General features: G+C 43.3%; 2 protein-coding genes across 8 annotated transcripts in view; one reads left to right on the top strand and one right to left on the bottom strand.

Moving 5' to 3' along the window:
* Nucleotides 1–8,906, top strand: part of IST1 (IST1 factor associated with ESCRT-III) — a 30,929-nt gene extending 22,023 nt beyond the window's left edge. For 3 of the 7 annotated variants that reach the window (XM_003262967.4, XM_030829727.1, XM_030829736.1), the window contains 6 exons: nt 492–575; nt 1,094–1,204; nt 2,232–2,432; nt 3,006–3,098; nt 4,500–4,542; nt 7,545–8,906. In XM_003262967.4, coding sequence (XP_003263015.2) covers nt 492–575; nt 1,094–1,204; nt 2,232–2,432; nt 3,006–3,098; nt 4,500–4,542; nt 7,545–7,744 — 732 coding nt within the window. In that variant the 3' untranslated portion in view covers nt 7,745–8,906. The remainder of the gene's footprint in view (nt 1–491; nt 576–1,093; nt 1,205–2,231; nt 2,433–3,005; nt 3,099–4,499; nt 4,543–7,544) is intronic. The other 4 variants (XM_030829734.1, XM_030829740.1, XM_030829729.1 and 1 more) reach the window with 4 other exon arrangements.
* A 517-nt stretch (nt 8,907–9,423) lies between these two features.
* PKD1L3 (polycystin 1 like 3, transient receptor potential channel interacting) overlaps nt 9,424–14,923 on the bottom strand; it is an 82,298-nt gene continuing 76,798 nt past the window's right edge. Inside the window, 4 exon segments of the mRNA XM_030829725.1 lie at nt 9,424–9,579; nt 9,959–10,090; nt 13,280–13,381; nt 13,777–13,987. Of these exon segments, the coding sequence (XP_030685585.1) occupies nt 9,439–9,579; nt 9,959–10,090; nt 13,280–13,381; nt 13,777–13,987 (586 nt within the window). The 3' untranslated portion in view covers nt 9,424–9,438.

The raw sequence follows: 14,923 nt of genomic DNA on the forward strand, positions 1-14,923 counted from the left end.
TCTAGCACAGATATCTTGGTTAAAGTACAAGGACATAGAATGTATATCTTATATTTAACAGCTACATAGGATACGGCTTAACAAAGAGTTATTAGCACAAAGCGAGGAGGCTTGAAGGAAGTTAGTCTTTTAAAAGAAACTTATTTCTAACACTTATGGTTTATTCTTTAACAAGAAGGGTAATTTTGAAGAGGAAACTTTACTTTGTACAATTTGATTACTGTTGCCACTCTTATAGTCTTACATTATCTGTTTTGTTCATTTTCTTTATATTGTATAATACTCATGATAGTGTTTGGCACTTGAGTGCTGCTCATTGGATGGATGGATGGGTGAACAAATAGTGGATTAACGCGAACCCCTTAAGGTTTTGCAGACTCCAGTGTTTTGGAAATCTTGTAATAGACATGTGTTTACTGTTGCCAGGAAGAAGCTTAAAGCAGTCTGTTGGAGTGGTCTCTATTTTTATTTACTGTCCTTTTTCTTTTTAGGTTGCTGATCAGCTCTGTGCCAAGTATAGCAAGGAATATGGCAAGCTATGTAGGACCAACCAGATTGGAACTGTGAATGACAGGGTAATGAACATACTTGGTAAACATGAAAGCAGTGTGTGGGAGCAGTTTATTGTACCGCCTGTGGCAATTCTAGTCGGTACCACTGTATGGCTCAGTATGGGGTTTCACCTTTCATAGTGGGGCGAGGAGGACAGCTGTGTGGCTGGCAGTGTGGTCCAATCCTTACACCTGCCCAATTCCTCTGGTTGCTGTCATTCCTGACTCTGCTTCCCCACTTTGTATGCCTTGTGTCATTTGTGAAGGTTGGAAGTGAGGTGGGGAGAAGGGTGGATGAATTGAACTGTGGAAGGCAGCAGTATCGTCTTTTGCCAGCATCTGGGTCATGTGTAATGAGAATGTGAAAGAGAGACTTGGGTCCTCTGATGTGTCTTGTGACTGAAAAAAATCATTTAACTGCTCTGAACCTTTTTTTCCCTCAATATTACCTGTAAAATGAGAGGAGCTAACTTCGCATAGTGAGGTGAGGATTAGGCTGGTTGGTATAGATACATCTTAGCCCTGGGTCTTTTTATTTATAGCTAATGCACAAGCTGAGTGTGGAAGCCCCACCCAAAATCCTGGTGGAGAGATACCTGATTGAAATTGCGAAGAATTACAATGTACCCTATGAACCTGACTCTGTGGTCATGGTAAGTTTATCCCAGAATACAAAGAAAAATGAGTTTGTAGGTATGACCTTCTTTGGAAAAAAAAAAAACAAAAAAAAAAAAACCATATTCTTTGCACTAACTTTAATTTGTGTGAGTTTAAGCCTTTGTCCAGTTAGTACCTTTTTGACAATAAATGTGCCTGCATATCTCACAGGGTACTTAAGGAATTAGATGAATGACAACACTTTGAGAAGGTCGAAACCTTGATACAAATGTAAAATGGCACTATTATTGCTACTTTTTGGTGAACTTCAGGAATTGAGAAACCTCCTGTTGATAGCAAGAAATGCGCCAAGACCCAAACAGTTCCCGAAACATTTATTGGGTACCCACCATGTGTCTGATAGTGCACAGAAAGCTGAGGATACAGGGATAAAAAAATCATCCACCACTTGGCCAGGTGCGGTGGCTCACGCCTGTAATCCCAGTACTTTGGGAGGCCAAGGTGGGCGGGTCACGAGATCGAGACCATCCTGGCTAACACGGCGAAACCCTGTCTCTACTGAAAATACAAAAAATTAGCCGGGCGTGGTGTTGGGCACCTGTAATCCCAGCTACTTGGGAGGCTGAGGCAGGAGAATGGAGTGAACCCAGGAGGTGGAAGAGCTTGCGGTGAGCCAAGATTGTGCCACTGCACTCCAGCCTGGGTGACAGAGTGAGACTCTGTCTCAAAAAAAAAAAAATCATCCCCCAGTTAAGATCAGTGGGGTGTGGTGGATGCTTTGGTGTATACTGCTCAGACATCCCTATTACCCACAGTTGGAAACACCATCAGGCCCATTCCAGCTGCAGAAGTCATTGGGGAATTGGCTGAGGCCTTTGTTGTGACTGTGTTGCAGCCCAGCTTCTCCTTCCACCTAACTCTGCCTTTTCTTCCCCCACCAGTGTTGATCCCAGAAGCACTCCAGTAAACTTGCTTTATGCTAATCTCCATCTCAGACTCCGCTTTCTGGGGAACCTGGCTTTGGACATGGGTTAATGACCTGGGTTTCTCATTTTTTCTCAGGCAGAAGCTCCTCCTGGGGTAGAGACAGATCTTATTGATGTTGGATTCACAGACGATGTGAAGAAAGGAGGCCCTGGAAGAGGAGGGGGTGGTGGCTTCACAGCACCAGTTGGTGGACCTGGTGGAATGGTGCCAATGCCCATGCCCATGCCTATGCCATCTGCAAATACACCTTTCTCATATCCACTGCCAAAGGGACCAGTAAGTATACATAAGTGTGGATGTAAGCTTTAGAAAATGTTATAGATGACAAGTTGGCTCTGTGAACACACTCAGGAATCGTAGGTTGTCAGGAGTCGCTAGCAGTAAGAACATTTGGTATTAGCTGGCAGTCATCTTGTGGGGAAAAAAATCATTGGATTCAGAGAAGGTCTTTTAGTTCAGCTGTAGGAAAATCTATAGAGTTGGTGCTAGAAAAACACTTTTCATATAGGTTTACTGAATATCTTTGGGATCTGTTACAGTCATACTAGTAGCTTTTTCCACAAATGAGTAAACCACCAATTATTACCAGGCAGAAAAACCTTTGTAGATAAGATGGTCATTGCTAGTAAGAACGTCTCATTAGAGTTTTCCCTTGTAAACACTAAAGCACTTGATTAAATAAAGAATAGCCTTTGGCTATAGATCTTTAAAAATCTGGAATCCTGACCACATGTGGTCCTTTTGGGCATTTTTAAGGATAAATGTATTTCTTTCTCCTTTCCCATACCCAAACCTTCGAGATTGCAAACTGGAGGCAGTATCTCTGATGTTGCCTTTCTCCTCTTACAGTCAGATTTCAATGGACTGCCAGTGGGGACTTATCAGGCCTTTCCCAATATTCATCCACCTCAGATACCAGCAACTCCCCCATCGTATGAATCTGTAAGTGCCTGAGCCTCTTTTATAAGCAACAGAAGAGTGAATGCCATGAAGATCGAGCAAAATAATGACCACAGGGAAGGCAGAGTTTTGATCAACTCCTAGTACCGTCATCATTTTTGCTTTGGGATTCTTGTGTTGCTTTATAATACTACCCTGGAAATGGGGAGTGGTGGTGATAGCAGTATCATTGGTGGCAATGCTTTGTCTGCAGTTAAGCCAGGAATCAGGAAGGAACTGCAGATTTCTTAGAAATTTGTAGTGCTCTATGAGGGCACTTAACCAGTTGTTTTGACCGACTAGGCAGATAAACACATTGAGCTGATACAGTCGTGGTGCTAAAGTATCATAGTTATTAAAATATTAGTCCTATGTGTTCTCAACACATGTAAAGGAAGAGTGACCACATTTATCTTAATCAGAAATGTCCAGTTACATGTCGGCCGATAGCATCGATTTCACATTTTAGTATTCTAGTTAAAACTTGCTAATGAATAGCTAATATGACAATACCTCGAACTGTAGGTGGTTCAGGTTACTTGTTTTTGACCAGCCTTGTTTCTTCAGGTACTGTAGGCCTTTTGAGACCTGTCTCCATCTAGTATTTTACTGAGAAACAAATTGGTATGGCATTTGCTATGTAAATTACTCATCTAGGAAGATCTTCCTGTTCCTGAGCTTGCTTTCTGTTCTTTCCTTTGGTTTCCATCTATAGCTGATGTGTTCTACCTTGGGCCTGAGTTTTTCTCATGCTTTGGTTTTGCATGTGTTACATAACCCACAGCTGTTGGTCGGAATGAGGTTGAAAATCTTCATCAGTATTTGAGGACTTGGTTCTTACAGATATATTCAGGAATGTTTTCCCTTTGCCCAAAGGTGAAAGTATCATTAAAGTTGTCTTAGTATGATAAGGATTTTTTTTCTCTGCTTGGCAGTTAAGAATTCAACATGGGGCTGGGCGTGGTGGCTCACGCCTGTAATCCCAGCACTTTGGGAGGCTTAGGCAGGCGTTCGAAACCAGCCTGGGCAACATGGCGAAACCCTGTCTCTACCCAAAATACAAAAAATGGCCAGGCATAGTGCTGCACGCCTATAGTCCCAGCTATGTGGGAGGCTGAGGCGGGGCAATGTCTGGAGCCCAGGAAGTGGAGGCTGTGGTGAGCCGTGATTGTACCACTGCACTCCAGCCTGGGTGACAGAACGAGACTGTGTCTCAGTTAAAATCAAAGGAATTCTACATAGTATCTGCCTGATTGATTGGAAGAAATGCAGGGGCAGTTTCTTTGGAACAGGCTCTGTTGCATTTGGTGAGCAACTTAGCTTTTGGAAACACAGGGGCCTACACCAGTACTTTCTCCAGTGATGCCATTGCTGTCTCCTCTGGTAACAATCTTTGTGTTTTAGGTAGATGACATTAATGCTGATACCTCTTCTGCACAGATTGTTGGTGAGTAGTACCAATCAGAAACCTTCAGAGCTCAGTGCTGAACCCTCTGCTGTTTTCTCATTATTGTTCCTCCCTTAGAGACTGTTTCCATGTCCATGGAGTTCTATCCACATGCCCTGTTCTCTTCCCAAATGCTAAAATAGAACTCAGGATATCCTGCTTCCAAAGATAAGATTTTCCCTAGCCCAAAAGAAGCTCCCAGGTTCCCTCTTCGTCAGTGGTGTCACTATTCTTTTTCATCCTTCTGGTTTTTTCAGTCATGCTTGACTTCTGTATATTATTGCTGCTTCAACTTCCATTGTGTGTCAAAATACCAAAATTTAAGTTGTGGCATTAAAGAGATGTTGAGGAGAAAGTAAGTACAAATCCTAAGTGTATAGCTCAGTGATTTTTTTTTTTTTTTTTTTTGAGATGGAGTCTTGCTCTGTCGTCCAGACTGGAGTGCAGTGGAGTGATCTCTGCTCACTGCAAGCTCTGCCTCCCAGGTTCATGCCATTCTCCTGCCTCAGCCTTCTGAGTAGCTGGGACTATAGGCGCCTGCCACCATGCCCGGCTAATTTTTTTGTATTTTTAGTAGAGACGGGGTTTCACCTTGTTAGCCAGGATGGTTTTGATCTCCTGACCTTGTGATCTGCCCACCTTGGCCTCCCAAAGTGCTTGGATTACAGTCGTGAACCACCGTGCCCAGCCGATTTTTTTTTTTTTTGAGACAGTCTCGCTCTGTTGCCCAGACCGGAGTGTGGTGGCACAGTCTTGGCTCACTGCAGCCTCCACCTCCCGGGTTCAAGCTGTTCTCCTGCGTCAGCCTCCTGAGTAGCTGGGATTATAGGCGCACGCCACCACACCCAGTTAATTTTTGTATTTTTAGTAGAGACGGGGTTTCACCATGTTGGTCAGGCTGATCTTGACCTCCTGATCTGCCCGCCTCCCAAAGTGCTGAGATTACAGGCATGAGCCACAGTACCTGGCCAGCTCAGTGAATTTTACAAAGCAAACATGTTCATGTAGCCATCTACTCAATTAAAAAAGTACTGGCCAGGTGTGGTGATTCACATTTGTAATCCAAGCACTTTGGGAAGCTGAGGCAGGAGGATCACTTCAGGCCAGGAGTTTGAGACCAGCCTGGGCAAGATCCTTGTTTCCACAAAAAAATTAAAAAAAACTCATCTGGGCTTGGTGGTGCAGACCTGTGGTCACAACTACTCAAGAGGTGTTCTTAGCCCAGGAGTTCAAGGTTACAGTAATCTATCATTGTACTCCAGCTTGGGCGACAAAAATGAGGCCCTGTCTTAAAAAACAAAAATTAAGATACTACCTACCAGCAAAAACCAGAGGGAAGAATACTTTTAAAATTACAGGCCGGGTGCGTTGGCTCACGCCTGTAATCCCAGCACCTTGGGAGACTGAGGTGGGCGGATCACTTGAGGTCAGGTGTTCAAGACCAGCCTGGTCAACATGGTGAAACCCTGTCTCTACTAAAAATACACAAATTAGCTGGGCGTGGTGGCAGGCGCCTGTAATCCCAGCTACTCGGGAAGCTGAGGCAGAAGAATCGCTTGAACCCGGGAGGCAGAGGTTGCAGTGAGCCAAGATTATGCCTCTGCACTCCATCCTGGGCAACAGAGTGAGACTCCGTCTAAAAAGAATAAAATAAAAATAAAATTAGTTGTCTTATGGAGATACAATTGACATTTTAAAAAAACTTTTTTTTTTTTTTTTTTTTTTTTTTTGACAGAGTCTTGCTCTGTCACCCAGGCTGGAATGCAGTGGCGTGATCTTGGCCTATTGCATGCTCCACCTCCTGGGTTCACGCCATTCTCCTGCCTCAGCCTCCCAAGTAGCTGGGACTACAGGCATCCCCCACCACGCCTGGCTAATTTTTTTTCTGTATTTTTAGTAGAGACGGGGTTTCACCGTGTTAGCCAGGATGGTCTTGATCTCCTGACCTCGTGATCTGCTCACCTTGGCCTCCCAAAGTGCTGGGATTACAGGCGTGAGCCACCACGCCCAGCAAACCCATACATTTTAAGTGTATACACACACAATTCCACTCTGATCAAGGTATACAATGTTACTCTTACCTCAAAGTTCCCTTGTTGCCAGTCAACTCTGCCCTTCCCTCCAGAGTCAGAGCACTGTTTTGATTTTTTTTGTAATTTAGTTTTCCTGAATCTAGAACTTGTGGAAACATACAGTAGGTGTGTGTGGGGGCATGATCTTAATATAAAATACTAGATATGGAAGACTAGAAATACAGATCAGACTATTACAACAAATAACTTGGGGACATTATATTCCTTTAAAAAACTTTGCCCCCAATCCCTAAAGAATGTTGGTTCTTAAGGAAGCAATGTTTGTTCTAGCAGAATCCTATTATCACTCCTTGGACTTAGTTGGTAAAGGAGCAGACCTTATGAAAGGGAACAGTGGATTGCTCTGTGGATGTGGCCCCATGTATCCCACTTTGATTTCCCTTAAACTTTTTTTCTCACCACAGGAAAGTAAAACAGATAGGATTCAACCCTAATTAGAAAATGTAGATATTAACTGTCATTGAAGCGTTTGTTAGCCTCCAGAATTAAAATTTTTTTTAGCCAGGTGGGGTGGCTCACACCTGTAATCCAGCACTTTGGGAGGCTGAGGTGTGTGGATCACTTGAGATCAGGAGTTCAAGACCAGCCTGGCCAAACTGGTGAAACCCTGTCTTTACTAAAAATACAAAAATTAGCCAGGTGTGGTGGCACGTGCCTGTAATCCCAGCTACTCAAGAGGCTGAGGCAGGAGAATTGCTTGAACCCAGGAGGCAGAGGTGCAGTGAGCCAAGATCACACCACTGCACTCCAGCCTGGGTGACAGAGCAAGACTCAGTCTCAAAAAAAAAAAAAAAAAAAGTTCGTGAACTAAGGTTTTCTCCTGTATTTTGATCATTTCATTTTTACTGCCAAAGGGGATCTGAGTCATTTCTCTGGTGTTTGTAGCGTTGTGCTCCTTGCCCTAATTAGGTCCTGGACCCAAGCCAGAAGCCTCTGCAAAGCTTCCTTCCAGACCTGCGGATAACCATGACAACTTTGTCCTACCAGAGTTGCCATCTGTGCCAGACACACTACCAACTGCATCTGCTGGTGCCAGCACCTCAGCATCTGAAGACATTGACTTCGATGATCTTTCCCGAAGGTTTGAAGAGCTGAAAAAGAAAACATAGGTCTCTTAAACCAGGCAACTTTCACGTTCTGGGAGTTGAGACTGAGCAATTTCTCCTTGTAACAAAGAATCTCCATGAAATTCCGTTTCATCTGTTAACCGTCACTCAGCACAACACTCCTCCTCTGGGCTCTCTTCCTGCTTCTCCAGATTCTGCTGCTTTCCAGTTCTCTGTTGATCCTGAGACTAACAACTGGAGATTGAGGCCGGAGCAACAGGCTCCTGGCAGCTGTGCTTGTCCGTTTCCTGTCAGAGTGATCCCATGGTCCCTCCACGGGAGTGCGAGGATGGGGAAGCACTGGGGAGACCACCAAAGATGGCTAGACAGTGGGAGAGAGCACGTTGTGAAGCATCCTAGCCTCGTGTTGAGGTTCCAGACTTAGAAACAAACCCCTCTGTCCAGGGGGATTGTGGTGAGTGAGAAGGCCACAGTGTGTTTTCTCACTCTCGAATGCAAGTGGGAGAGAGAAAATGACTCAGGACACCATTGTAACGGTTCCTGGAAGCTGGGCCCTCTCATTGACATATACACTACTCCTCGCTGCAGGGCACTGTCACACCGGGATCCAGTTGCAAAGTTTGTCTCAACAGTTGAAGGCCTCATTTAGTTGTACTGGATTCTCAGGGAGCCCTCTGTGGCCTTTTGCTTTGAGTGCTGTTTCCCTTATACCAGAGGGTAGCACCGTGGAAATTCTGTTTTCCCTGTAGCATATTGTGTTGGATTGCATTACTGGCAGAGAAAGGACAAGTTGCCATTCAAGTCTAGGGTGGGCTTCCAGCTGCCTTAATAGAAGTACTCAAGTCTTTTGGGTAGTGAGCTGGAAAGCCTACAGGAAAAGAGGGGTACCTGTTTTCATTTGAAAACTTTGATTCATGGAACCTTTCAAACTAATCTCAGATAAATTTTTGGTGCCCATGTGGCTGTAGTTGTTCACTGCTTTCCTGGATGGATGGGACTCTTGTGTCGTAACTTCTGTTACTCCTTTGGCCCATAGCTAAGGTCATCCTTCCCCACAGGGGTGGCTTTGGGATTGGATGATACAGCTTTTGCTTCTGTGTAGTATACCTGTACATACTTGTTTCAGGCAGTGTTTCTTTAATGTTTTCAGTTGGTTTGTATTCTGTAGCTCAGTAGCTGCTAATAAAGTTAAAGATCCTGTGTCCTGCTTTCTCTACTGTTTGGTCAGATGATGAAGTATAAATCCGGATTTTAGTGGAGAATATTTTAACCAAGTGATTCATGTAAACCAGCCCTTACCTTCAGGATTCCTGGAGCAGTGCAGAGCTCATTTTGATCTCTGTATTTAGATAGCCCAGATAGCATCTGTGAATTTACTTGGTCCTCCTCAGTGGCAGGGCTCCGCATCTGCCATGTCTCATCCTTGGATGTTTATTTTTAGTAAGTTGCAGTGAGCTCACTTCTGACTCCTTCATTTCCTGCAGCCATCCTGGGCCATGGGTGGTGAGTGTTCTGTTACTTGCTGCTTGGCAGCAGAGCTAGTTTGTCTCATAGTATTCTTGCATTGTTAATCCTATCTTGACAGTGCCAAGATCCATAAGAACTTGGGACCAAGGGGATTTTGATTCCTGACTTACAGAATTAAAAACAAAGTATATTATAATTTTAAAGCTATGCCATGCAAAGATAAGTAGTAATATTCTAAGAAATACTAAGCCAAGTAGGAGATAACAGGATTAAGGTAGTTCATCTAAAACTTCAGTGTCACTGCCCATTGCTGTCACGGCTGCTTGCTCAGATGAGGTTTTTTGGGGCTGACTGATTGCTAACAAATTTGAGAGCTTCTGTAGCAGCGTATCTATTAGTGCAGCTTCTTTCTGAGTATTGAAGACAAAAAGAGAGAAGAGAAAATTGAAATTACTGCTAATACTAGAGTAAAAAAAGTACCAAAGATTTTTTAAAAATTAGTAAATGTAAAGATACTATTTCTTTAATAATTTGCAGTCAGGCATTGGAGTGTTTCCACTATCTAACTAATGGTTGAGAGCCAACTATTTATAGGACAGTGGCTATAGAATATTATGTAGTCTTATAAATTGGGTTTCCTAGGAAGATAGCTGGCAGAGCTTTTGAAACTAATAAAGGGAATATGATACTGTGCATTATAAATTATGTCAGCCCGTAATCTTAGGGGCAGTTACAGTGGAGCTTTCCCAGTGATATAACAGCATGCTAGTTTATCTTTTAGTTACCTACCTTAAGCGACTTTCTTTCTTTTCCAAAGGCCATGAGAATGGCAGAAATGAAAAGATTAATTACCACAAGCACCATCAAGGTGACACTGGTGAGGATCAGAAAGGTGCCCAGGACTGGGTCTAAAGCGAAAACCTGGGAAAACAATAAGAACACTTGCAGTGACTGACAATTTAGTTTGTACTTTACAAACATAAGCTATATGCTAACATTTGGGATCTTATCAGAAGAAAAGCTTATCCGACGGAAACTTGGGGAGCAAGGCAAAAGATATTAAGAAGGAAAATACTTTTAAAGGGACAGAAGAGCAGGAATGACTGATTTTAAGGAGGTTAAGATAATTGTGACTACGGGGCTTTCACAAGAAAACAGGTGAGTTGCAGTGGAATTGGAAATGATTCAAATGTCACATGAGTTTTGGCAAAAAATACATCTAATCATGGAAGCTAAAAGGGGGGTAAGCAAACATTGAAAGAATAAATGCATACCAGTAGTGAGAATGCAAACTGTCTCTGCCTTACCAAGAAACTACAACCCTAAACACAGGAGCATTCCAATAAAAGTTAACGGGTTGGCCACAGAAAACTGGCTTTTTAGTATTTTTTTTTCCATTGTCATTTTTAAAGGTATAAGCATTGAGTTCTGCCATTCTTTACTTTTCTGCATAAATACCAAGTTCTGGGCTTACTAGAATGGTTCCCATAACAAAAATGGTTTAAAATTTAGATGTTCTTTTTCAACAAATGGTATTTATTTTCCCTTGGTATTGGCCCATTCATTGCTGCCACTAGGGCACTGTTTAAAAATATCCCAACAGAGGGGATGATTACAGTCAACGCCACCCTGATGGAAATCTCCTATATGGCAAAATATTTTCAAGCACCAAACTGTTACCTACTTAAAAATGCTTATTATAACAATTTCAGGTCAACCAGATAATGTGGGCAATCTCTGAGTTTGTGATATAAGACTTATTTCCAATAAGTTTATTTTTATGTACAATTTTACTGTTTACTCTTTTTTGTTTACTCTTGTTTTTTAATTTTTACTTTTTTTTTGTTTACTATATTTTTATGTACAATTACATCCAAAGCAGAAAAGTTCGTTTTTTATCCCCAAAAGGAGGTGTCAGCAAAAGTTTGTTATTCTGATTACTTCCTTCACAGCTTTAGGATACGAAGTGCTCCAGTGGCAAAGGCTCATCCCCTAGTTATTGGAGCTAGGACCACAACAGAATACAACCTAGTCAGCCAAAATAGCAGTTACAGTTGTCCCTCAGTATCTGAAAGAGATTGGCTCCAGGGCCCCCACAGGTACCAAAATCTGAGGATGCTTAAGTCCCTTATTTTTATTATTTTAATTGCAAGCTTCCCTAAAGGTTAAGAAAGTGTCTTCTCCCCCACCTTTTTTTTTTTTTTTTTTTTTTTTTGGGATGGTCTTGCTGTCACCCAGGCTGGATGGAGTGCAGTGGTGTGGTCTTGGCTCACTGCAACCTCCACCTCCCAGGTTCAAGCGATTCTCCTGAGTCAGCCTCCTGAGTGGCTGGGATTACAGGTTCCCACCACCATGCCTGGCTAATTTTTGTATTTTAGTAGAGACGGGTTTTCACCATGTTGGCCAGGCTGGTCTTGAACTCCTGACCTCAAGTGATCAGCCCCACCTTGGCCTCCCAGAGTGTTGGGATTACAGGCGTGAGCCACTGTGCCCGGCTCAAAAAGTTCCTTTTTAAAAATGGCAGAGTATTTGCATAAACTCTATATACATCTCTCTTATATTTGAAATAATCTTTAGATTACCTCTAGTACTTTATAGTGTAACTGCTACGTAAAATAGTTGTTATACCAGTTTGTGGTTTTTTCTGGGAGACAGTCTCGCTCAGAGGGCAGTGGCATGATAATAGCTCATTGCATCCTCACTCCTGAGCTCAAGCAATCTTTTCACTTTGGCCTCCTAAGTAACTGGAACTACTACAGGTACATGCTACCATGCCTGACTCTTCTACTGTATTTTAAGATGTGCCTTTCAAATATTTTCATTCTGGGATTGGTTGAATCTGTGGATGTGGACCCTACAGATACATTAGAAACTGAACCTACCTATTTTAATTAGTTTAATTTTGGAATTCTAGATCATCAGAATGATCACCCATGATCAAAATCTTGCCAGTTTCACTGCTTAAATGGCAGGTTTTTCCTCGCTTGATCATATCTACCCTTTACATACTAGTGTTTGGAGCCCAATGTCTCATTTGGGTTTCCTACTTTATATGTTGAGGAGGAAGGCAGGGATTTCTGTTGGTAGTTCCTGGGAGGAAATAGGCTCTCTGAAGTGAGTATTTATTAGCAACAGAAATAACGCAGTTTCTCTTAGAACTGTACCTTCCTAATTCTTTGTCACTTCCATTATGTCACTTTTTTTTTTTTTTTTTTTTGAGACACAGTCTCACTCTCTTGCCCAGGCTGGAGTGCAGTGGCACAATCTCAGCTCACTGCAACCTCTGCCTCCTAGGTTAAGGCGATTTTCCTGCATCAGCCTCCGAGCAGCTGGGATTACAGATGTGCACCACCACGCCTGGCTAATTCTTGTGTTTTTATTAGAGACAGGGTTTCACCGTGTTGGCCAGGCTGGTCTCAAACTCCTGACCTCAAAAGTGATCTGCTGGCCTTGGCTTCCCAAAGCGTTGGGATTACAGGTGTGAGCCACCGCACCTGGCCTTTTTTTTTTTTTTTTTTTAATAGACATAGGGTCTGGAGTGCAGTGGCATGATCATGGCTCACTGCAGCCTCCAACTCCTGGGCTCACAGGATTCTCTCTCCTCAGCCTCTTGAGTGGCTAGGACTACAGGTGCATGCCACCACACCTAGCTAATTTTTATTTTTTATTTTTAGTAGAGGCAGAGTCTCACTATGTTGCCCAGGCTGGTCTCAAATTCTTGGCCTCAAGCAGTCCTCCCCTTCTTGGCCTCTCATGGCTTGAACCAGCTTACCCTATCCTGTTAGCGCACTTTCAAAGGGCCATTGAGAAGCAGAGAATCATGTTAATCTGGCCAAGCACAAGCTTCGGCCCAGTGTCCTTTGCCAATAACATTAAGGACACAAGAAGTGAGGAAGGAGGGACTGAGTGCTTAGGAAAGGGCAGATTTCTGAAAGCAACAGCCATGTAAATGCTGTATGCATAGGAAGTACCATAAAGCAGAAGAGCAAAGGACTGGAATTTTCCCCCTTTTCCAGTGTACAGTGGGGGGGCTGTTTTCATAAGGACCCCCCAATTTTCCTTGTTCAATATATTAAATAGAATTCTGTGAGGAAACATTATTATTTTTACCTCCTCTTGGTGAGAAATTCCCATCAGGAAACCAACAACAGTCACTGCTGAGCTGAAAAATGTCTGGTAGTCAGAGATGCTGCATCCAAACAGCAGGTTAAACTGAACAGAAGGAGAAAGGCCAGTTAGTGCAAGCCGAGCGCACATCTTTCTGTCCTGAGGTGCTTGGCGATGTGGCCAACATAGAAGCAATGGAACGGAAAGAAATTCCTTGTGGCCAAATTATGCCCAAAGAATACATAAACTTCCTTTGTAATAACATAGTGTTTTCATAGAAATTAATTTGACCTTTATATTACCTTGTGAGGTAAGTTTTATCCCCATTTTAGAGACAAACGTGGGTTTAAATCATACCAGTTAAGTACGGAACTAGAACTAAACTCGGCTTTCCTACTCTGCCACCTCGGGTTTCTGTGTTGTGACCATTTCTATGGGAAGCGATGCGATTCCAATACCACAGCACACGGAGAAGGAGAGAGAGCAACGTGGGGGCTTACGGCAATGGCATAGCCTGTCAGCAGGATTAGGATGATCAGCAGAAAGCCCACCACCTCGTCCCAGGCTTGGCTCAGTGTCCTGCTGATGACCCGCAGCCTTGGGCTATGACGCAGCAGGTTCCATAACTGAACAGTTGCCAGGAGAACCAGGAAGCCCACAAGGTGAGTCGCAGCAGAGTTCGCTTTTACTGCTTCGTAGAAGCTGATGAACCTGCACCAAGAAAAGCTGACAGTTACTGAGCAAGAACTATGTGGCTATGCCGCAGTTTCCCCAGCACCCCTGTGCTGAGTGTGGCAGCCCTGAGTCCTGTGAGGTCAAATGCTTGTTGATGTGAGAACTGCTTTCTATTGTGGCCTCCTGTGAGTTGTGGATATGGGAGTAACAGAAGGCCATGTATTATTCAAGTGATGTACCTGCTGCAGATTGCACTGGGAGCTGTGCTGAAGAAACCTTAAAATGTGACCTCTAGCTGATGTCTTTATTCCAGATTCATCCTGGGAAGCAAAACCAGGCTCCTGCACTTCTCTGAGCCAAATCTCTCCTCTCAAAAGGAGATTAACTCAGTCCAGAGAGAGGAGCCATGCTGCTGGTCTGTTTTCTGTGGCACACTAATCCTGTGTTCTCTGGCAGTCCAGGATTGATGTAATAGGTGCAATAAAGCTTAGAACAAAATGATGGATGGTAGACTAGAGGTGAGGGGTGTTGCTTAGCAATCAGGTTTTGTTTTGTGAGAGATACATTCATAATTTTAGGTTGCAGCAACCAGGTTACTTGGAAGGAGGCCCACAGACACTAGCAAGTGGTGCTCTGCACAGATCCGCTGTCCCTGCATAAACTGCTCTCCATAAGGCCTACTTGAAACAATGCCTCAGGAAAAGTTACACAGATCACCACCCAGGTTGTTGGCCACTGATGCAAAGGTTAGCAAAGCACCACTTGGCAACACTTGGCATGGGAAACAGATAGATGTTCCTCTCCATGGGAAAAACCAGAGAAGGTGCTCAAAGAGACACCAAACATCTTTTAGTACGGATGAATGAATGGATGAACATCCCTACCCAGAATGCAGCTCCCTTTGCATTTAAAGGATGGACTATGTGTTGTGGTTTTATTTAAAGAATTATTTGTTGTGCGTTAGGCTTTATG

This window comes from Nomascus leucogenys, chromosome 2 (genome assembly GCF_006542625.1).
Source record: "Nomascus leucogenys isolate Asia chromosome 2, Asia_NLE_v1, whole genome shotgun sequence".
Taxonomy (NCBI): Eukaryota; Metazoa; Chordata; class Mammalia; order Primates; family Hylobatidae; genus Nomascus; species Nomascus leucogenys.